This window comes from Vidua chalybeata, chromosome 9 (genome assembly GCF_026979565.1).
Source record: "Vidua chalybeata isolate OUT-0048 chromosome 9, bVidCha1 merged haplotype, whole genome shotgun sequence".
In the NCBI taxonomy this organism is placed as follows: Eukaryota; Metazoa; Chordata; class Aves; order Passeriformes; family Viduidae; genus Vidua; species Vidua chalybeata.
Genome location: NC_071538.1, coordinates 27473260 through 27497272, shown reverse-complemented (window position 1 = coordinate 27497272; position 24013 = coordinate 27473260). Strand labels below are relative to the sequence as shown.

The 24013-nt window shown below is 38.8% G+C and overlaps 1 protein-coding gene and 1 pseudogene across 2 annotated transcripts in view; one reads left to right on the top strand and one right to left on the bottom strand.

Moving 5' to 3' along the window:
* The first annotated feature begins 8165 nt into the window (after nucleotides 1-8165).
* LOC128792595 (beta-1,3-galactosyltransferase 2-like) lies at nucleotides 8166-9161 on the top strand (annotated as a pseudogene).
* A 4533-nt stretch (nucleotides 9162-13694) lies between these two features.
* The window catches only part of KCNT2 (potassium sodium-activated channel subfamily T member 2), a 115555-nt gene continuing 105236 nt past the window's right edge, over nucleotides 13695-24013 (bottom strand). Inside the window, exons 28-31 of one of the 2 annotated variants that reach the window (XM_053950794.1) lie at nucleotides 23389-23409; nucleotides 19185-19485; nucleotides 17261-17345; nucleotides 13695-16920 (exon numbers count right to left, since the gene is read on the bottom strand). In XM_053950794.1, coding sequence (XP_053806769.1) covers nucleotides 16809-16920; nucleotides 17261-17345; nucleotides 19185-19485; nucleotides 23389-23409 — 519 coding nt within the window. In that variant the 3' untranslated portion in view covers nucleotides 13695-16808. The remainder of the gene's footprint in view (nucleotides 16921-17260; nucleotides 17346-19184; nucleotides 19486-23388; nucleotides 23410-24013) is intronic. The other variant, XM_053950795.1, reaches the window with a different exon arrangement.

Sequence of the window (24013 nt, the reverse complement as noted above, 5' to 3'; positions counted from 1 at the left end):
ATAGGTTTTTACCACTCGGTATACTAATTTTAGAACATTGCAGACATCATAACTTTCCTAGGTCAGCCATATGCATCAAATATGATGTAATAAATTTTTCATAACTTCCAATTCTGTTGCTCACATAGCTTCCTAGTAGCCATCATAATCTTGTCTTTAAAACATAGCAGTATAATCCAGAACTGTGATGAAAATGTTGAATCTTTGACAAGGAAGTAACAGTTTAACTTCATGTTTGAAAGCTAAATATTTGTAATGGCTGATCTGATCTTTTTTTACGGTGTTTGAGAAGACTGTAGATTAAACCCTCTCCATTGTTCACAAATGATGTGAACTAACTATGCTTGTATAAACAAGTTCACACAACTCCTCTGATGTGAACTCCAATCCAGTCAAGAGGATCCCACGAAACTCTGCTAGGAACCTACTCCACTGTAAACACCATGGTAAATACCATGACATAAGGAAAAGGGCATTTATTCTTCATTTCAGAATCCAGTCTGAGAGGTGATCAAAGAACTGAAAAGTACCTCCTTATGTTAAGTATAATGGACTGAGTACAGTGTCCTGATAGAGCTTCACTCTATGCCTGTGCTCTCCTTAATGACCAGGAAAGTACAGTTTCTTTGAGCTTTGTAGAAGGGATTTTGAAAATTGAGTTTTCTAACGCAGCAACTCTGTGAAACTTCTTTTGAACCAAAAATACCGATGAAATCATTTCAGTGCAATCAGCTCAGTCATCACAACCATTGTTTAATATAGAAGACACATGCATTTTTTCTTGGCACGGTCTATGCATAAATTCATTCCGAACTGATGAAGTTTATTGGTAAATACTCCACATTTGCTTTCTTGTTCTGCCTTAAAGTACTCAAAAATATGTAAAGACTGCTTGATAAATATATCTATGAATATGTAGCCACAAGGCTACTTTTTTCAAGATTGCTGACATAAAAGTAATGTTTATTTAGGTACCAGACTAAAATGACATTTTAATATGTTTTTCTACAGGAATATAAAAAAAATCTCTTGTTTTATTACAGTGGAGTATTTACAAAGGAATCTGTTGTAGGAACTAATGATTTGGCTGTCGTGGACAATAAGAAGGCAAACTCAGATGCTGTAAACCAGACAGTCTTCCAATAAAACCTGAACTGATATTACCACCTGGTTTTATGGAGACTGATAACATGGATTTTATGACTACTCTGTAACGTGAGCTGGGTATTGGCCAGTGACCAAAGTGAATAACCTCCTATTCCTATTATCAGTGATGTTACAGCACCATCTACGGGCCCAGCTAAGACTAAGGCACGATAAAGGAATACCAGTTACACCCACAGAATCATTATTAGTTCCTCTTTGAATACATACAAATACTTTAAACTAGTTATGTGTAAGCAAAGTACAGCTTATAGAGCATTTCATCCCAGTGAAAACTCTTCTGTCTACTGTGTAACCTGAACATTTGTGTGAGTGCCAGAAGAGTCCTGTTTATACTCATCCTTCAGTCCAGTATGATTAAATAGGATCATCTCAGTGCATGCTTATTTTTAGCCTAATGGAGGATTTAAGACATAGTACAAAACCTTATTTCCCCTTATAATGCAAAGTCATAATATGAGAAAAATCTTCCTTCCAGAATTTCTTTAAAAAATCAGCTCAGAAGGTATTTTGGGTTTAAGAATACTTGTAGAAGGTTCCTGTTTTTTGCATACCAAAATTTTGCCCTTTAATAACCCATTTTGCTGAAACCTGTCCAAACAAGACAGTGCAACTGCCTGACAGTGGCAAATATATGACAACTTGCTAAATATCTCCTAATTTAATCCTTCTTGACTGTCAGGACTGAGAGTAAATCCCTGGGGTCCAGCAGAAAGGTGAAGGGTTTGTCAGAAAGAGTATAGTTTAAATATTCTCACTCAGGAAAGTAAAGGCACTTTTAGATTTTATTTAACCCTGCTCTTTGCATCTTCTCATTATTTTAGAAATGAAATGTGATGATGTGGTTTTGAAACAGTTATGCCAGAAGATCAGACACCTTTCCATCTGGAATTGCAGATGTCTTTGGCCAAGTTAGATGATGAGAGGTAAGTAGATCACTATGCTGGTATTTCTTTGAAATTGTCTAAAAATGAGGATATAATCTGTGTGGAATCTATGGCATAATTTCCTCAGTAAGATATAATTCTTTGCATATTTTTCTTTACAAGCCCTGAATGAAGATGATTTCTCCCCTCATTTATGGCAGCTTATCTTTAAAGGTTTAGAAAAAATACAGATGGTTTAGAAAAATACAGATGGTAAAACCTGTGCCTGGATCAGGTAGCTCTCAACAACCCTAGGAGCTCCAGTGGTTGGCATCACCTTGTGTCTCCTTGAAATACAGTGTAGCTTTAGACAGTGCAATTATTTACCAAATTCAACAGCACATGGACTGGAATTCAGATGAATACATCTGTTTCAGTTAAAACTGAAAATCTCAACTAACCTCCAATCTATCCTCACATCACCCAAAAATCCACTGGTGCCTGTGTTTTCACTGGGAGGATTCTCAGGGTCTCTGTGTAGTGCTCTGCACATGCTCACAGCAGCAACTGTGTGGGAAAGGCTGCCAGCTTCTCCCCATCTCCCCTAAACTCACCTCTGAGTCAGAACAGTCAAACGAGGTGACATTTTGATTTCATCTTCTGGAGATCTGAGGAGCATTCATTGCACACGCCTGATGCTAAGAGTGGCATTTGGCAGCACCCACAGGGAAATGAAGGCAGCACTCTATCCAGGAGAGGAGAGAGCTGGTTCAGGGCCTTTCCCAGTTCTGGTTTTCCTGGTCCTGTGTTTGTTCTGACATCCTGTGGTGAGTCCATGCACTGAAGAATGAGGCACACACAGTTCCAGTGGTGCAGGGACGTTGCCGGTCCCTGCAGCAAACGAGCCCCTCGAATTACTGCCCGTGGCAGGTGAACAGAAATGCTCAGGACTTCCCATGGGCATATCCCCCTGTGCAGGCAAAACTAGGAGCTCATGTGCTAGCAAATAATGAAGCTTTATAAATGGCATTTTTAGCTGAATTACAGAAGTTCATGATTAACCAAGAGATGAGGCAAGAAAGACTTCAGCATCCTGCAGCTTTTATAGGGCTCCACATAAGGCATTAGGAGACACTAATCCTACAGCTGAGTTGTTTATGAACTACCCACACATAAACATCCATAATTTATGTTAATTTTTGTTGTAACTGATCAAAGTAACTCCTTATTGTCAGAATTTTTAATTATAAAATATAAATTAGCTAAACATTTCTAATACAAATAGCTATTCTAATTTATTCCAATTCCAATAAAAACCTAGCCAAGTACTAAAGTTAATAAAGAAAAGTGATGCAGTTCTGGTTCTTGTGCCCACAATAAATTTAGTTAAGAATCCAGATTCTTAACAAATATTGAATCTCATGTTTTCAACCTCTGTCTAAGCTACCTTTTCTTTGTTTGTGTTAAAATAGAAACTCTCTCCTTGCTGATTCCAGATCTTGAACTGAATTTTTCACACTGCCCTATCTACATGTTAATTACAGTTAATTAAAGGAAAATGCAGATACTTAAGGTGGCTATGTGTAGTGAAGTAGTACCCTTGCAAAGACCTATTTTTTCTCATAAAATGTTATGTTTAAATTCCTAAATAAATCTGGACAGAAGGCTCTGTAATGAGGTATAATTTTCAAAGAAAATTCTAGAGCCAGTTCCATATATGCAGCAACCTCTGAGTTTGTGGGGGTTTTAATCCTCATAAACTGTGGGAAGCTGTGTTTGGCACCTTCTGTTTGGATTATCTGTTGAAGATCCATGTGATGAAAACCTAACCATGGGGAAACAGTTTTGGGTCAAACAAAGAAATGGGACAAAGGCTGGTACCCGATGCCATCGGTTTGGTGTGATGACATTGTGTGTTCACTCACTGCCTGAGCCTAAAGTAGCTAAAATGAAATATTGCTCTATTTGAACACAGCGTCCTTTTGGCCATGATCACAAGATGGCATCACTAGAAAACCCTTCCCATCAAAAACCCCACACTTCTATGTGTAGGAAAGTTGCCTTTGCTTAGATGTAGAAGAGAATTTAGAATTTAGCTTAGAATACAAGCACCTCTTTCTGCCTCTAAATTATTACACGCAAATAATTTAATTAAACTATTAAATTGTTACATTATCATTTAAATTATGCACTTCTGAATATCTTTAAAGAGTCAAATATGTTCAGTGATGTAGTATACAGGTAAGAAATAATTCAACAGGGTGGTCAGAGCTCTGTCTGCAGCAATAATGGCTGACCCAGGGATCACACAGCTTTCTAAAGCCAAACCCAGGAAAGGAGCTAAAGTGATTGTAATGGAAGGTACAACAGTTCCAAAATCTACCTAAGAGCAGTGTAAGCTCACTGAGGATGCTTACTGCTTTGCCAGAAATAAGGAGATCAGCATTGACTGTGCTGACATTTTTGGACAAGTAGACAGGGTTCTGATGACAGGGCGCTTGTCCCATTGGGGCAGGATCACTGGCTAAGGAGCTACAGTGCAGATGAAACTGCCATGAGGGGATTGTATAAATGTCTGAAAGCCAGAGTCAGAGACTGCCTGGCAGTGGTGTCTGATGAAAATGGAATTCTATACTGACCAGGGCTTCTCATGGCCCTTGGAATCATGCACTGAAGAAACGAGGTTGTGAATGGGCAGGGAAAATGGAAATTGCCCGAGATAATGAGAAACAAAGGTAGCCTGTTGGCTAAGCTGAGCAGCCATGTGGAAGTGTGTCTCAGCATGGAGCAGGTCAAGAGCTCTACCTGTTACTGACACAGCAGATCAAGTAGATCAACATCTAATAGTTACAAAAAAAAAAAGTCTCTCAAAGTGTACAAACAGGCAGAAAGTCTGGAGGAGACATAAAGTCCTCCGCAGTTTTTAAGCTCTTTGGCAGATATATATACAGAATAAAAGTAGTCATCTAGATAAACAAAGTGTGAGGTTGAGAATGAGAGTTTGTTGAACTGTTGGACAGTCTACAGATGTCTATAGAGAACTAAATGTAAATAAATAAATGCATCTTATTTATTCTAATAAATAAATAAGTAAATAAGTAAATGATAACATAAATAGGAATGTTAAGAAACAGTACCAGATTAATTTTACCTCTTTTTCTAATTCCTTTCCTGCTTTTCTCTACTCCTTTTCAGTCATCTTCCTTTTTTCCTTTTAATAACACCTAATTATGGGGGCGGGGGGGGGGAGAGTTTAGCACATATGAAGTAATTTTAAAATCTGAAGGTAGCTAAATGTGTGTGCATCTGAATAATCAGTGTATCCCAAGGCAACCTAATATACACTGCATTTTGCTACACAATTGGTTTTAGAAACATAATTTTCATAATTACAATTGTTTTGGTTTAATGGTATGGGTAATTATTGTGGGTAAGCATTTTTTCCTAATGTATTGTTCTTTTTTATGTGAAAAAAAAATTGATAGGAGTGTTGTATTTTGAGAGCTTCTTGGCATTTTAAAAAGTCATAACCAAGACAAACAATAACTATTTTTGAAGACACGGGTACTCTTTCTCTTTAGCAGCATGAATTTTCTACTAATCTTGGAATAACTCAATCAAATTGAAACAAATATTCTAACTGCCTCTTAGCAAAGTCTTCTTCAAAGTTTCTGTTCTTTCCACAGTGGAACTAGGATTTCATCTGACGGAACTGCACTGTCAAAACCAACAGAAGTCAAACACTTTGAAAAAATATTTTTAGCTTCATCAAGAAAACTGCAGTACAGAAGTACACTTAGAACACTGAAAATTACCTTCTGCTCTTTAATTTCATGTGCTGAAACTCTTATATTTCAAATAACAGTAAAGCAGTTAATTGGGACAGAAATGTCTCTCGACTTCTGATGTCATAGTGACCATGTTCTTTCTTACATTACTTTGTTTTTTGGATCCTGGATGTTTAATATGTTATGATGCCAAAATACAGAGTTTCTAAAGAGCTAAAAACATAAGAAGGAAGATTGTTAGAGCTAAGCTGTTACTTGCTGTGTTCTTAATGTTTTACAGGTGTGTGGTACATGTGAGCTGCATTAAACTACTGACCAGTTTATCATAGAATATACTAATGCCCTATTTCTCCCAACCTCCAGCAGCTGGACATTCCTTGCAGGTACTGTGGCCCTTGGAGAGCTCTCACTGGAGCAGATTTCTTTGAACAGGAGGAGGAATAGGGAGGGACCTTAATTCCCAACCCCCTTCTGCTGCTTAAGGGGTAGGAAAAGAAGTTAAGTTGAGCCCAGGAAAAGTGGAGAGGAGCTATTGGGTTTTATTTTTCTTTCTGTTTCGCACTATCCAAATATATTTTAAATAGCAATACATTTAAATTCATCTTGGCCAGCTTTGTTCTGTCCTAGATGGTATCCAGTAAGTGATCTTCCTGTCCTTTACTTTGACCCATGAACTCTTTTATCCTATTTTCTCCCCTTGTCCTCCTGAGGAGAGGGGAAGTAGGGTGAGCACGTGAGTGAGTGTTTGGATGCTGGCCACAGGTTATCCACCACACATTATTTACATTTAGATTATACAGTATCTATTTTATCCAGATTAAATTATAATTGAGCATGAATTATTTTTTTACTTTGCATTTCGATTGCATATTCTAAAACTATTAAATCCCATCTCTTTTTATAGGCTGTCTCTTCATTGTTACAAGTGTCAGAGTATTTTTAACTTATCAAATAGAAAGATGAATGTCCTGCTGCATTTTCCTTTGTGTTAAGACACAATTCCTCTGGAAAAGACTGAAAACAGAAAGTCAAGGACCTGTGAGCTTCTCCTCATATTCTCCATGGGAACAGAGGTAGGATTCCTGATTATTTCAGTCCTCCTAAATCTGTCATTTTTTGTGGAGCAGCAAGAAACTAATAAAGAATCTACCAGAAAAAACACATGATTGTATGACTGGGATGCACCTACAGTTTTAAAGATGATGGTAAAAAGTGTTTAACTTTGCTGTTTGATTGTGAGCTACACATTGCATCTGTTAAATAGTGTTTTGGCACAAAAAATCTGAAAAAAAACCTGATTTACTATACTTTTGCATCTCCTTTTCACATACATGTAGAGAACCCTTCAGAGACCAGAAAAGCACTTGAACACAGTTACCTTGCCCTTCTCTCCAGGTGGTATTCTTGAGTGTTAGCAGCTCGTGGTGTGAGGGATACATGTGATTATTTTCTTCTCCTTGCAAACTGTGGAGCATCTCCAAGGCTTAGATAAATTTCTGGGTTGTTTCATTGAAGGAAGCCAAAATTTGAAACTGGCTATTATGGAAATCACAAAGAAGTACCCAAAGCTACAGTATGTGCACAGATCCAGTGTTTATACTTTACCTGTGTGCAGGCTGGGAGGACGGGATCCTTCAGCTGAAGCCATTTGAAATGTATGGCTCTAGACTAAGACAATTGTTTCAGGTATTCTTTACAGAGACAGGTGCTGGCAGGGGGCACTTAATCTCAAAGTCTGTCTGCATTAATGCTTTATAGAGCCTCGACAATCACTTTCAGCCATGCATCAAATTTTTGATTTATCATAATAGCCTCCAATGCTACAAATCCATAATCAATCAAAATATTTCATTAACTTTGGATGATTCAATTATGTGATAACTTTTTGTAAAGCCTACAGGAAGTTAAAATGTCTCTATATTTTACATCTATTTAAATATTTAAATATAGATCTGAATAATTTCTGTTCTATGTGATTAAATTAATAGTGTATTTATTTAGTTTCATTTGTTTCTCAATGTTTTTATCATACTGTATTCCTCCTAGGAAGAAAAGCCTGAAAATTTAACAAAAAATTTTTTTAATTTTTTTGTCTTTGATAAAAATTTTTGCAATTTATTCTAAAATGAAATAATAGGATTCTTTTAACAATAACAAAATGAAAGGAATTCTGAAGAAACAGAAGCCTGAAGGCAGCTTTTATCTTTGCGTCACAGAGGAAAACAATTACAAATGAGCTGCTATTCTGATAAAATATCTGTGCTTCTTGTGCATCCTCTCACAGCTGCCAAAATGAGCTACTCTAGTGGATTCTTCTCTCCTATGGAATGCAACAAGAGAAGTTTTTTTTTTCAGGTTTGCACCATCTCTTTTACAGCAATATATATTTGATTTCCTATTTTATACTTCTCATCATCTTGCTGCCCTACCTAGAAGTGATGATCTTCACATGGAAATTGAAAAGAGTTTACTTAGAAGAATATTTACAAATTTCAAACAAATCTCAGGGAAAGAAAATGGAGAACTACCACCTGAAAATGAGAAATCTGGGAATAAAGCCACACCCACTCCGACACAGTCATTTGCACTCGTTATTAGTGAAGAAGAGAAGTGTGAAGATAAAACACCTTTCTTTGGTATCAACAACAGCAGCTGAACTTCAGCCCACCAATGCCATCCGACAGAGCTGGGGCGCGAAGCCGCGGTTCCAGGCGCGGTCGCTGTTCGGCCGCTCGTGCTTGGCAGCGAGACCAGGGGTGCCAATGGGGGCATTCTGCTGAGAGAAAGCAAGCAGTATCACAATATTATCCAGCAGGACGTCCTGGACGCTTCCAGCAACTTAACTCTTAAAACTCTGATGAGCATGAGCTGAGTGGCCTCTTACTGCAGTGACACGAGGTTGGCTGTGAAGACAGACAGTGACGTTTTTGTCAACACACCTGATTGAAAAGCTCCTCAGGCCGCTCCTGCCTCCCACACAGAATTATTTCACAGGCCTGTTTGGGATAAAGCCAGTAAATGATACACATCAGAAGAAGAATTGCCAGACAACAGATACCACCCTTTTTGTTCAGGAACTGGCTACATCTTTTCTGGAGACCTGGCAAATACTGTAAACGCTTCTCTAATCATTAAATATATACATTTGGAAGATGTTTACCTAGGGTTTTGTCTTAATGCAAAGGGAGTAGAAATAGCACCACCTCCTTTTTCACTGTTTAACATACACAAGGTCCCATTTTCTCCTTGTGTGTACAATGAAATAATCACATTTCATCACATTGAGCCACATGAGCACATACTCTTTTGGGAAACACTGCAAGAGAAGAAAGACATGTGTTAGAAGAGAAAGGTCCATTCTGGAGCATCCTAGGGACTTTCTTTGACAATGGGCAAAGCAGCAGATGTTTTCTTAGTAGGAACAGAACATCTGTGTAATGATAACTTTCAAGGTCCACAGACATCCTGAATCAGGTGCCTGGGTTTTTTATTATGTTGAATTCAAAGGATTTTTCCTCCATAAAGAAGCCTTTCTCTGCTGAATGAATACGGATTGGTACCTCATTTAGTTTTGGATGAAGCATCAATTAATTTTTAAAGCCAGCAAGAGACCATATCAACCCCACTAAAGAAAAAAGCAAAGATGATACAATGAATCTTGTTCTTTCATTAACAACGAATAAGTTTATATGTTAATTTTATGCTGTTCGGATGTAATTTGCCTATGTACTGTTAAATGTAACTCATGTGGCATTCCAGTGTGACTGAAGAAGAAGGCATACAAGATATCCTATGTTGGGGAATTAGTGCCAGAAATGTGGGGAGAAACTGCTGCTTCAAAAAATCTAACATTAGCATTTCCCAGATCTCAGTGCCTACAGTGGCTACTACTCTCTGTGGTCATATACACAAAGAAAACCTCACACACGAGATACCACTTACTTGTTATCATGGAGATGTAATAAAAAGAGGAAAATTAAATGCTAATAGACTGTCCTGTTAGTGATATATTAAATTACATTTTAGGGCATTCAGCTGTGTATAAAATATCCTCATAGTTAAGTAAAAAAAAAGAAGATGCTTACTAACCTCAGAAGATGATAAAAGTTTCAGTCCAAATCCCTATCAGACGCACATGTGAATCAAAATGTCACCAAATCAGGTGAACACCAAACACTTCAGCTGGAAGTGAGAAAGTCAGTGTACATTATATGCATCCCTGAGACATCCCCAATGACATTTTATAAGTGTACTTTATGATGTTTAATGAAGAAACCCCTGAATCCTGCAGTTCAATCTTTCTGTGCTCTGTGCAGCTCCATTCCACCCAGGACTACAGGCAGTGGGAACCTGTGGTGCAGCCACTGAACGCAATGCTTTTCTCCCTTACGGGAATTTGGTCTTAAACCTTAAACCTGTAGTCTAATAACTACACAGGACAATTTTTCTATCTCAAATGGGTACCTATTCATCTGGACTTTGAAGACCTTTTTGCATTTACCTCGGGAAAGATACAGCTAGCAAGGACAACACTCCCTTCAGGGCTTTCCTGGCCCTGAGGTCTCTCAGTATTTTCTAAAATTTTCTAAATATTTTCTAAAATTTTAAAAGTTTTGCAGGAAGTTGTGTTTAAAAAATGGGTCTTTTTGGACATAATAGGTTGATTACTTGATAGTAGCCATGACATCTTGTGATGTCTAGAGAGGCTGAACCTGGAACAGAGACTATAAATAAAGGAGGTATTTATTAAGAGGCCTCAATGGATACACCTGGGGCAGCACAAGAGCCTACCCAGGGCTACACCCAAGATGGACCCAAAATGGTCACATTTTGGACCGGTCACGAGGTCTCTCACTTTTATAAGTTTTGGTCCATTTGCATATTACAGTTAATTGTCCAATTATAGCTTCAGGTTACAAAGTTCCATCCTCCTTGTTGCTCTGTTCAGTTCTCCGTTGTTTATACCTTTTGGGCCTGAAAATTGTAATGGTTGTCCTTGGTCTCAAGCTGGAAAGGGATTGTTTTGTCTACCTACCTTGTGAAGAGAACTTACTGACACTTAATATGAAGCTCAGAGCTACACCCTAGGCAGCGCAGAATCTGAAAAACATGAAAGCTAAAACTCAAGTCACCAGTTGTATTTACAAATTTCAAACAAATTTCAGGGAAAGAAAATGGAGAACTACCACCTAAAAATGAGAAATCTGGGAATAAAGCCACACCCACTCCGACACAGTCATTTGCACTCGTTATTAATGAAGAAGAGAAGTGTGAAGATAAAACACCTTTCTTTGGTATCAACAACAGCAGCTGAACTTCAGCCCACCAATGCCATCCGACAGAGCTGGGACACGAAGCCGCGGTTCCAGGCGCTGTCACTGTTCAGCTGCTCATGCTTGGCAGTGAGACCAGGGATGCCAGTTGTATAGGTGACAACTTCACCTTACATTAAACAGTGCAGTGAGCTCAACTCTGAAATCTGTTCCCTTTACCTGGGTGGGGAGCACCATGTCAGTAACAATCTGTGAAGGTGAGCAAAACCAAACAAACTCAACTCTCTCATGTTCTCCTATTACCTGGATGGCAATAAAGTTCTCCAGGTTATTCAGTAATTCCTGAAGATGGGGACCCAGCAGAAAAGGACTTGGGATGCTGGCTGACAGCAGCTGACCAAGAACCAGCATGTGCCCAGGTGGCCAAGAAGGCCAAGGGCATCCTGGCTTTTATCAGGGATAGTGTGGCCAGCAGGACCAGGGAAGAGATTGTCCCTCTGTACCCAGCACTGGTGAGGCCTTACCTCAAATCCTGTGTCCAGCTCTGAGCCCCCCAGTCCATGGAAGACTTTGAGATGCTGCAGTGAGTCCAGAGAAGACAACTGAGCTGGTGAAGGGCCTGGAGCACAGGTCTGATGAGCAGCCTGGAGGAAAGGAGGCTCAGGGGAGACCCTATCACACTCTACAGCTGCCTGAAAGGAGGTTACAGAAAGGTGGCTGGTCTCTTCTCCCAGGCAACCAGAGACAGGATGAGAGGAAATGGCCTCAAGCTACACTAGGGGAGGTTCAGGTTGGCCATCAGGAATAATTTCTTCATAGAAAGTGCTGTCAAGCATTTGAACAGGCTGCCCAAGGAAGCTGTGGAGCCACCATTGCTGGAGGTGTCCCAAGAAATGACAGGACGTGACATGTGGCACTCAGTGCTGTGGTTTAGTTGGCATGGAGGTGCTTGATGAAAGGCTGGACTAAATATCTTGGAGGCATTTTCCAACCCTAATGATTCCATGATTGTATAAGATAAGGTAATAGAGGCTTCACCACAGCCTGAAGCTGAGTACACAAGCAACATAATCATTAACATTCATTACCAGACACTTGCCAGCTGTACAAATAAAAGGCTATAAAGATACTAATTCCTCACTTTTGTTTGCAGTCTGTGGAGTCTGCCACACCAATGTGCAGTTATGGAAGCAGTGAGAGTTTATAACTCCTAGCAGGAATAAATACCAAACCTAAAATTATTAAAAGCTATAGACTTGTCAGCAAAATGAACCAGTTCATCAGCCAGCCCATACTGGTGAAAAGATAAAAGAAATAGGAGAAGTAATCTCAAGAAGTTTTCCTATGATCAGTAATTGGTGTGGTGGGTATTAGTGATTAGTCAAATCATTAATGTTTACCTGTGTGCTTTAAAGGTACCAGAGCCCTGTGCTTCTGCATCTCCATTCAGGGTGCCCCAATTTGTCCGAGATACCTTGTGCACATGAAGTAGTACTTACTCTTTCACTTCCATACTTTGCCTCCTAGACTCTCTGCTGGTTGACATGGGCCAGTTCCAAATCATAACAGTTTAAAGTCTAGATTTTGTAGAAAATTTAGCTCACAGGAATGTCAAATGCTTGTGGTTTTACTTAATGAAGTAGAAATATTTGCCTTTTTAAACTTCTTAGGAGTTTATATTTGTGTTGAATTACCATTACTGACATCCTTGCATTGGCAGTGGAGGCAATAATTAAGTATATAACAATATTATCATTACTATTTTCAATTAACTTCAGAAAATGAAAAGAAGCAAAATCTGGGTCATCTCTCATAACTTAATATTAATTATTAACTCTTTTCCTGTATCACTGCAGTGCATATTCTGGACCAAGCACAAGGAACAGTGGCTGAAATTCTGAAGTGCTGCTCTTTAGACATTTATTCATTGTACATCTGTTTCAAGGTGGGTAGGGTTGCTTCTAACAGAATATCAAGAATATGCAACTATATTTTATGCATATTGCTTTGTTTTATAAATTCCACATTTATAGCACTCCCTTGGAAGAAGTATTTTTATAACCTTGATGTACAAATTGATGTACCTGCATAGAGCTGCTTCATGTTATTAATTAATTTCCAAATTTTAGTAGCTGGTTTCCATTGGATATCAAGCAGAAATCAATGCTGCAAAATCCTGTGTCAGTGTTCCAAAGTTATAGAATGGCTGCTTTCAACCCTAACTCTCTAGAAGCTAGAGAATTGTGTGTTACTCTGCTGCATTTCATGTCATTTCAGTTTTCCTCCACTGCTGAAGCCTAACATTTATTTGTTCTTTAGCTTTTTTTGGTCCATCAGTAAATAAAGAGGTGTAATATTCAGTAATATGCATTTGTGTACTAGGAAGTTGTTTAAGTGTAGTTGTGGTATAAAGCTGTTTGTGAGAAAGAAAGTATCTATGCTGGGAAATAACCACTCTTTTAATTTCTGGGACAAAACTTCACAACTTCACTAATTCATTCCACTGCAGGTTTTAAAAACTCAAGAACTTTATGCTTTTTACTTTGTACATGAATTCATATGTGTTGTGGAATTGAGTGAAACAGTTAAGGAAACACACTGCATGCCATTGAAAGAGTTCTTGTGACTTTTTTATTGCAGACTAGGTAACACATTTTCATAGGTAGGTCTGGCTTTGCTGGAAATTCCCTTGAGAATGAAGCAATTATTATCAGCTAGCACTTCCCTCTCTGGGTCTGTGACTCTGGATACCAAACTGCTTGGGCTGTGCTAAGGCAGTGCTGGGGAAGAGGGCCATCTTTGGGCTGTTGATAGAAGTGAGCCAGGAGGAAAATACATACAGTTAGCACAGATAGAAATAATCCTTTTTTCACAGCTCCATATTTCTCTCTCTACTGAGTGAACTGTTGCCTGCTCAAACTCCTCTGATCAACAGTCATTTGACCCTGCTCATGCTAGAACTTCATCATCCCTTCTCCAGCACTGAGCCTTGGGACTCCTGTTCCTCAGTCTGGTCTCCAGTCCAGTTAGGCTTGTGTTACATTTCTGATAATCATGATGAGAAAGAAGTGTGTGAACATAAGATTGCCTGTGGGATGACCATTAAAGAATCACCTCCCTGGCTACTGAGGGACTGTGCATACTGTCTCGTTCAGGGTTAATGTAGTGGTGTTTAGGCTGGTCTGGGAAGATTGAAATCCCACTAGAATGCAGTCTGTCTGTGAAGATATTCCAGAGGAAGCAAACCTGTTTTGCTTTCAACATGAAAGACAGCATTATTCTGAATGGCTGAACTTTGTGGTACATTATTCATGGGTTATTAGAACTTCTGCTTCATCAGAAGCTGTTGTTAGTTTTTACTACCTTGCTTGTGTTCCAGCAGATTTTGAAGAGAACTGTGTGGTTCACAAAGATTGCTTTGCATTCATTTTAGGGACCCCAAGTGTCTCCAGATGTCTTTGTGTTTGCTTTAGCAAATCATCTGGGGCTAATGAGCAATTAGAAATTCATTAAGCCTGGAGAAATACCAGGTCACATTAGATGCCACTATTCCAATCTAGCTGAGCAGCAATTCTGCTGAGTTAAGTGGGCAAATGGACACACCTGACTGCTTGTTTCTGCTGCTTTATGGGCTGTTAAATGTGAGGACTCAAGCCCTTGCTATGGATCCATTTGGCAGAGAGTCCTTAAATCAGTGGTGTGTGCTATACACACACAGGGAATCCTGTGAACTGTGACTCAGGCTAAAAGCAGAGTATCCAGCTTACCTACTGGAGGATAGCTGTGGCTCTGGAAGCCTCTCTGCCTCCTTGAGACTCCATTAGAGAAGCCTTCAGTATGCAACAACAAATCCTTCTAATATTTTGGAATGAACATTTTTAAGAAACTTGTATTTTTTAAAAAAATATTCAACTGGAATAGAGTCTTCTCCCTGAAGGTATTAAAAATAGAAAAGTTATTCACACTGCACATGCAAACTCTTCTGGGTAACTTCTGTGACAGGTCTTGGACAAGATCCTGTACCATATACTGTTTCTTTGTCTTTCTGAAATAATGTAGACTTCAGTCTGTGCAGCTGTTTCAATTCTTTGTTTCCCACAGTGCGCATTTGAAATACTTTATCTGTGAATAAACTAGTGAATGAGTCAAGTGTGGAAAAGCACTGAACAATAATGGACTCTAAGCAGAACCACTGAACTGTTAAACCTTGGAATCATTAAGAGGAAGGCAGGAAGTAAAAGCAGATTTGCTGTCATTCCTAATATGAATGTGACTTGATTTCAATATCCTTCAACACTGATAAACACGCTCACATCCAGGAGTTGCTTACTGGGCAACTTGGTTGTGGTTTCTGTTTCAGAAATAGAATGTACTTCTACCAGTTAATATAGAATAGAATAGAAACTGTTTTGACTGTTTTGTTTTTTTTTTTTTTTTCTTTTTACAAATAGGACATCAAGGGAGTTCAGATAATTATATTTTTTTCCATATTAGACTACCTGCAAAATTACTTGGTTCTATGTGGACACTTGTAACAGAAGGAAGTTTAAAACCTCAAGTATGTTCTTCCCCGTTTGTGACAATGATCTTGGAAGATCATGGACAGACATGCTTAATTCTGTAGAAAGCTTGACCAGTTGTAGTTGCTTCTTACTCAAGCAGATGCTTTCTTGTGTACATCAATGCTGAAGCAGAGGTTTTACATCCATAATGCTTTTTCACACTGTGTGGAATTACATTCATTTTGTGGAATGGGTTATAAATTTCTTCAGTCTTCAATGAGATACATAATTTCATGTAAAAATGTATCACTTTTGGGTATTCAGGATGACTAGGCACGAAATGCTATGGACAAACTCTAGTTCTGGCATAGTCATGAAAATGTTAAGGGCTTGTTGTAGGAATCATTCCCTAGAGAGATGCTTTTACTTCTGTGTTATAATCTATTCAGGTTTCTATAGAAAAACCCACCAAGGTTCAAAGGCTTGTGTTTCACCTGAGCTACCACTGTATGCAGCTTCACACGGTAACTTCCCAGTTCTTTGACAGTGTTGGGAGGGCTGCCTGTGTGAGATGAGAAGGACTTTCCTGCAGCTGGGCTCTTCTTTCATTTATGTGTCTCAATCTCAACCTCTGCAGTGTGACCAGGTTGTGTCATTCACCTGATCTGTGTAAACCCAAGGAACAAAAACCCAGCTCCTGGAGGCTAAAATACAGGTACTGAAACTAATCTGTGCTAATAAAAATAGGCAACAGGCTGAGATTGAAAATGATTTCAAAGACGGAATTCTTGACACACAAAGCCTTATTTGCGGCTTTAGGTATTAACATATTTGCTACTACAAATCAGGCATTGTCTTTCTATGGGCATCAGATAATCTGATGTCGGTCAGAAGCTCAGTCACTGACATGCTGCCACCTAAATATGCTTAGGAGCATCTAAGCAAAACGTGGTGGAATCTGACATTAGTTCCTGTGGGTTAAATAGCAACAGGTGTCATCATTCTGTTAGGCTGACAAAGTTCAACTACCACACTGAACAGACCTGACAATCCCTGAAATCAGAGTTTCTAGGCACCACATTTCTGCATTTGGTCACTTACCCACTGTCACTTTGTTTCCAAAATCTGAATAAAATATACCACTCAGTTTGCAAAATGGTTAGTGGAAACAACCTGTGTATAAAACTGTCTCTGAATTTTGTGGTGAGTTACATATCAAAGTTGTGTCTCCTCCCTGGTGTCTTGTCCCAGTGTATTGCAGAAGCTGCTCTTTCGGCTGGGTCCAGCATTTGGAACATAAGTCAATGGATCGGGTCGGATCAGGTATCTACAAAAAGAAATCACAGCTGTTACTAAAACAATGTGCTGCAAGCCAGGGAAGTGCATACAGTTGTAATGTTGGAAAGACCTGAGCAAGACTTAGACTTACTTTGAAGGAGCTTAGTTTAGTTCCTGTGGTAGCATTGGTTAGATTTTTTTTTTAATTTAAAATACAGAGTAAGAGGAGGATGACAAATTAAGAACATTACAAATATATGTATTATATATTTATAAGTGTATTTTAAGTATATACATATGTAGTATAATTTGGTGTTACTTTAAATAGAAGTCTCCTTTTTTTTTCTGCAGGTCTTGTGACTATTTTTTATGTATGTGCTTTAACTTACACTATATCATTCAGCTCTAATCTTGTATCTGGAGAAGGGTTGATCAGGATGTAGGAAAGGGTGTTCTGATGATCATTCATTTCATCTAGAGGACAGGAGGAAAAAAGTACCAAGTAAATTACATTTACAAATGTATTGTGAGAAGCATTACTTCTGACATGTTAATTTGATGAAAGTTCATAGAGCTGCAAAAAAGTGTCTGGTGTCAGAGTGATTTCAAATAAGTTTAGCAATTTCTTTTCAACTGTACTCATAGTGAAACTACCTGACATTACTATCTTTTGAGTTATCAGCTGTAAAAACATTCTGTTTTCTAATGTTTTAAAAATCTTCTGTTTTTTTTCAGTCATAGCAATTTGAATGTAACCCAATTTCAGTGTGATTTACCAATCTGTCCTTCAGCTTAGGTAAGTTTCTGGTGAGCAGGGACTCCTGTGCTTGGCTGGCATCAAGTTCAAATGATGACCAAGTTTAAATGCAGGTGTATGGCATTCTCATCCATTTCCAGATTTGGTCAATATAAACCTTTTTTTCCCTTTTTCTATTTATCTAGGTAGCACATCCCTTTTATCATTTGTGCCAAGGGCTTGAAATGTGAAGGCTATATAAATTGAAATTGGTATGTCTCTTGCGTTTTTAACCTAATGATGGGTTGAAAGGCTGATAATTTTTATTTTTAAGGTTTAAGCTACACTTTGTAGCTGCCATTGCAATATCTTATGTATAATTTTCTCTTGGCAAACTCCTTGGGCTGCTGCAGTGAGACTGGTTTTAATCTTATCAGACTAAAGAGGAGAGGCAAAAGGAGAGGCAGTGCTTCTGTGTTTAATCCTCTTTAGCTTTTTAGGAAAACTTATAACTCAGACTCAGATAAATGTAATCAGATAAAGCATTTAACTATCAAGATTTTGCTGCTTTGTAGATGGTATCTTATAGTCCTAAATTTGAGTAACGAAATGAATATTTACTTTTGGCTTTTAAATAGGATTTGAAAAAAACACAGGAATGCATCAAAGTTTTCTTGTTATTAATAGAAATATGAATTAAATTTACATAACATTTTTCTGTTTGATCAAATATTACTGTGGCCTGTGAAGCCCCTGAATCTTTCTGCAGAGAGTTGTATAGAAGCATCTAAGAAAGAAGACATAGAAATTATTCAGATGGAATGTGGAATAAAGAGCCTGTATTTACATATCTAGAAATTCCTGGTGTTTCTAGAAAATTAGAACCTATAGTCCTGGTGTTTCCACCCAACATTCTACAGGGAGAAGGCCAGAGAAAGGCAACCTAGGCAGCTGTGGTGCATTTGTTAAAAAGTGTTACAGAACTCTTGTCCATAGCTTAAAAAACCCCAAAACAATCCTACAAACGAAAAAGCAACCTGACATCAGCCTTGCTGGAGAATGATTTGATGGATAAAAATGGCATCTAAAAGACCTAGTGAAATATGCTTTCTAAAAATGACTTTCATATGATAACTTGGCATTATTTTTGAAAATTGTGGGGAAAATGCAATATCCCTCACATATAAACAACTCCCCACCTTGCCATATGAGTGAACTTCACAACAGCCCTGTCTTCATCTTTATTTCAAGAGCTTTGTGGAAATATGGTGCAGCAGTTCAGTGACTGGTGAATGTTTATAAATTCAGCATGCACATATCAGCTACTAAATAAAAATGTGACTGACGTGCTGCCTTGTGAGCCTTCCATCTCAGCATAGGAATGGGTGATAATAGAATGCAGTAAAACCACTCCAAGTTACTCTTGGTAAATTAAAACCAAACAACCCCAACCTAAACCATGAAAACAAAAAGCACTATCATAAACTCAGTATTTTGGTTTTGGCTCCATAATTTCTTACAAATAAGTCCACCTTGCACCATGCTAATGTTGCTATTGAAGTACTGTATAGTGGTACCGTATCCTGCTGGAGAAAGGCCCAGGTGCTTCATTCTGTTCTTCACGAGTTCAGCGAGCTCCTGCCTTTCTGACCTCCTGTAGAGGTTCATCCTCTGCTGGTTGATCTTCTCAGCAGTTTTAGCAGAGTGCCTGGGGGCCCTCCTGCTCAGGCGCCGTGCCCACTGCATGCTCTTCCTCCGCAGCAGCGGGTGGTCGGACTGGTCGCTGGACGTTGAGTTCCGGTGATTACCGCGGCAGCTGAACTGGTCTTTGGTGTCTTTGGTGTCCTCCCATTCCTCCACGCTGATGGAGATTTGAGACTTGAAAGGAAAAGGACAAGAGAGATGAAGGGCTGTATGAGAGGGAAGCAGATGAAGATGTTCTCTCCTCTTTCCAACATGGGAAAGAGGTTTGGCTGCAATGGAGCTGAGGGGATTCAGCTCTTTGTACTTAGCAAGTGTTCCTGAGCTGGGCACCCTTTACTAGACTTTGACTTTTCATGTAAAAAGCTCATTTATAATATAAATACTTTTAGCAAGTGCAAAAGCAGATGAGTGTTATTTTCTGCCCAATTGCACTGTGATTCTGAGAAGAACAAATTCAGCCTTCTGATATTGCCCTTCCTGGATCTAGGAATCAGTTCTGAATGACTTTCTTCCCATTCTGCATATTTTCAGAAATCTAAGTTGTGTAACTGCTTTTTACATGTGTGTTGTGGATTCATTCAGTAATGGTTCAACTTTGGCTGCACTGTTTTCAGTACTCTCTTATGACCACAGGTAGAACATGCCTGTTAACCATGTCTCAAATTCCCAACTCTTCCTGACCTTCCAGTACACAGGAAATTGCTTCAGTGTGATTCAGGGCACCTCTTGTGAAAGCAGTGATTGATTCCTGCCATAAAGAACAGTGATATTACTCATGTAGAGACAATCCCCCCCATAATTAAGAGCCAAAAACTGTTGCTCTGTTGCTGTGTTTTCCTTATGCCACCCAAGTAAGACCAATGGTATGTGCATGTACAAGTACTGAAGTAACACAGGTGGATGGACTACAGGTGCACTTCTAACATACAAAAGTTCCTAGAGAACATAAGAGGAAACGCTTCAAAAGAGAACTTTTGTTAAGATAAATGGTTTCAATGTGTGTTTTAGATTTAATGAGTAGTTTAATTTAGTTGCAAAACAACTTCCTTAGCAATCCTGAGTTCTTCTTGTGCTATTTGAATGTCTTTTATTGACATAAGTCAAAGTCCTTGATGGTGTCAGTACAAGCACATTACCAAGTTACTGGTAACAGATTTCAATGTGGTGAGTGTTTAAAATAAATACATGAAGTATAAAACAAAGATGATGTAAATGAACAGGCTAAGTTTGTGTGAATCCCCTCAGAACATGCTGGTAGTGATCAGTGACTAAACCACATTTAACAGAGGAGCTTCTGAATGTCCTTTTTCCACTTCATGCCTCCTTTTCCATTTCATGTTATGAAATCTGAAAGCAAGATTCTGTTGACCTCATCAGTGCTGAATGCAACGTTTCTGTAAGAGGCTCACCACAGAATCTGTGAGGTTTCTGGGGTCCATAAAACAGTATTTTATATGAGTAAGCTGGATACAGTGTGAAAGATACTTGTATTTTTCACTTTTACACAGACTAGTTTTTATCTGTGTAAAAGAAAAAAGCAACAAACAATCCCAATCAACCAGCACAACAATCAAACTCCATAATTAAAAAGAACACTACAGATGTTTATCTTGTAGCACTTCAAGTAAAATCACATTTTTAATATTCTAGACTAGGATTTTGCAGTAAGCCTCAAGTAAAGACCAGCTAATTTATTGAGGCTCTTCAGCTTAGTCTGCAATAGAAAAGGGATTTCTTTTTTTTTTTTAACAACCTGATTTTTTGAAGTTTTGCTACTGACTCTGCTGATGTTAGGGAAGAAGAGAGAACCTGGATCCTTTTGAACAGGAATGCAATTTGATTTTGTTGCTTGTTAGACTGTCATTTTGGGTTTGTGTGCATTTTACAGCAAAGACTAAGGCAGGTAGAGTACATTCCATAGGAAAAGGTGCTACTTATGGGTAGGAAGGAGCTATTTGTTATGAACAAATCTGATACAGGCTGAGTCTAGAGGATGGTCTTGTTTTGCCTTTCTTCCTGCCTGCACTGGCAGCTTTCCTTGTCAAGCTCGTGACAAAACAAATAACCAGACATGCTGACAGCAGTAGGGTAAAGGCAGAGACCACTCATCATCACTACAGGAGGTAAGTCACTACAGGAGGGTAAGTCACTTTTTGAGCCAGAGATTAAATGGGACAGACCAAGTGAAAGAACAAGTTTTTTTTTGTTTCTGTGGATCTGTAAATCCTTAGCTTGAAGTTCTGAAACACTGGCATAGGTGAGAGCTGAAAGCATAAAGGAAGGTGCTAAAGCTAAATATTTACTTCAGCAAAGATGAAGTTTTTATCGTGCCTGTTGAGAAAGCTGTGCAGAATGGCTCTTTGCTGTACACAAGATGAAAAAAATTCAGCTTTAAAGACAAAGCAAAACCAAAACCCAAACTGTCTTTCAAAAGCAGCACGAAAGTGTGTCTGCCAGTGGCAGCTGTTAAACAGAAAGATAAAACTCCAGTGCAAAGTACTTCTCTGTGTCCCCCTCTGTCTTAACCAGCCTTGAACTTCATTTAAAAATTCTTTCATAACTGTCATTGCTTTGAGGCTTGATTGTTTCCATTGAATTTCATTTTCTTGTTCCACAACAGGTAGATCTGTTGCATGAGAAGCATAACTGATGACCTGGTGTCACTCCTGTGCCACACAGTGAAGAAACACTTGCCTTTAAACCCTTGGTTTTGTTTCCTTTTTGTTTTTTAAAGGCAGGTTCCTGTCTCACATATCCCACTGTGTGCCCTGAAGGGTGTGATTGCTCACTTGTGCTGCCAGACAGCTGTGACCTACTCAGGCATGGTGTTCTAATAGAATGTTTCATGCCCTAAAATCTAAACATTAGGCTGGTCAACATATGGCAGGAATGGGAATGTAGTCACAGACACACCAGTGTGCATACTTGAGATGACGGTGATTGAGATATATGTGGTGATAACACCAAACACCAATTAACTTTAGATTTTTGCTCCCTTGCCTTGCTGCTCCCTGGAAGCTGTGTGTAAAACGTGAAATAGTTTGAAGGTGTAGTTTCATCTGTTCCATTCTGAAGCAGTGCCTTATTTTTACCTTACTGCAAGTTCTATACTAACTAAATTTTACTGCTCTGCCTACCAAAAATGCTACTGTCATCCAGGGCTCTTAGAAATGCTTTTGTGCTCCAAAAGCTGCCTAAACCATTGCTAAGTACAGCCACATTTTCCTTTTGTGATAAACGTGGGGAGTTTGCTCCACTAGCATTTAACGTATGCAAGCTTAAGGCTTTTACCAGATGATCTTTTCACTGTAAAGATGATTTGTTACCTTCAGAATTCAACAGGAGAAGGCCCAAAAGGAACCAGAATTCCACTGGGCTTCTCTGAAATTCCATCTGTCAGCTTTCAGATTTTAGCAAGCTGTTTGTGTCCAGAACAAGGTTGCTTTAAGATCCATTTACTCAAGGATGATCCATTGCACAGTTCCATTTTCTCTGAGGATTTCACTCCCACAATTGAACCTAATGTACAGTTTCTGGCTGTAGTTCTGCTATTTCTTCATAGCAGCCTGTATGGGACTGTGTTTTGGATTTGTGATGATAATGGGGATGTTTTCATTACTGCTGAGTGGTGCTTACACCGAGCCAAAGCATTTTCTTCTTCTCACCCACCCCAGCAGCAAGTGGGCTGGGGAGAGCACAAGAAGTTGGGAGGGGACACAGCCAGGACACACCTGATCCCAAATGATCAAAGTGATATCCCTTATCCAGGGTGCTTTGCTCTGCAGGAACAGCTGCAGGAAGATGAAGGAATGAGATGCTTGATGGAGCCCTGCTTTACTGGAGATGGCCAAACACCCCCTGCCCATCAGAAGTGAGCAAACTCTTTGCTTTGCTTTCCCACACAGCTTTTACTTAAGTTATCAAACTGCCTTTACCTGAACCCAAGAGAGTTCTCCCTTTCAGCCTCTCAGTTTTCTCCCCATCCTGCCTTGGGGGGGAGCAAGCAAGCCAGCAGCTGTGTGGGGCTTGCTTCAACCAGGACACCCAGAAACAGGCAGGCAATAAGCAAATACTTACTTGTGAAGCCATTTCTCGTGACTGACAAAGGAAGGGGAAAAAGAAAACAAAAGACAATTTAAACAGAAGTGAATCTAAAGAAACAAATATGGACTATTAAACAGGAGCCACAGAAAAGCAGCCATACAGGTAATGAAAAAAAAGATTTTTTTATCTCTTTTTATATTTTTTGAGTGTAGTGGAAATGGTTTGGGTCATAGGTGTGATAGTCATGGAGAGGTAGGCTAGATTAACTTTTTATTTAGTTTCTGGGTCACTGAAAACTTGCTTTATTTTTAAAGAAGTTATAAGTATCTGTCAGTGAAGTGAGAGCTTCTCATTTGCATAGTGAAAAAGGGAGTGACAAAGGATAAATTGTACATATTAAATATTAATATTGGCATATTTTGTCTTCATGACTCAAGTTACCTGTATTATTACCTCACAGCATCCAGGTATGTGCAGTACAAATTTAGCTTCTTATGTCTGTTTAAACTCAAATTGAATATCATGTTGAAGGTTCTCTTGAGTTACAAACTTTCAAATTCATGGTTAGTAGTTCATAGTTCCTGAATAAAAAGAGTGAACTACTTTTCTCTTATTTCCATTTTAAAGATCTTACCCAACAACATTTTTCTGGCTTAAT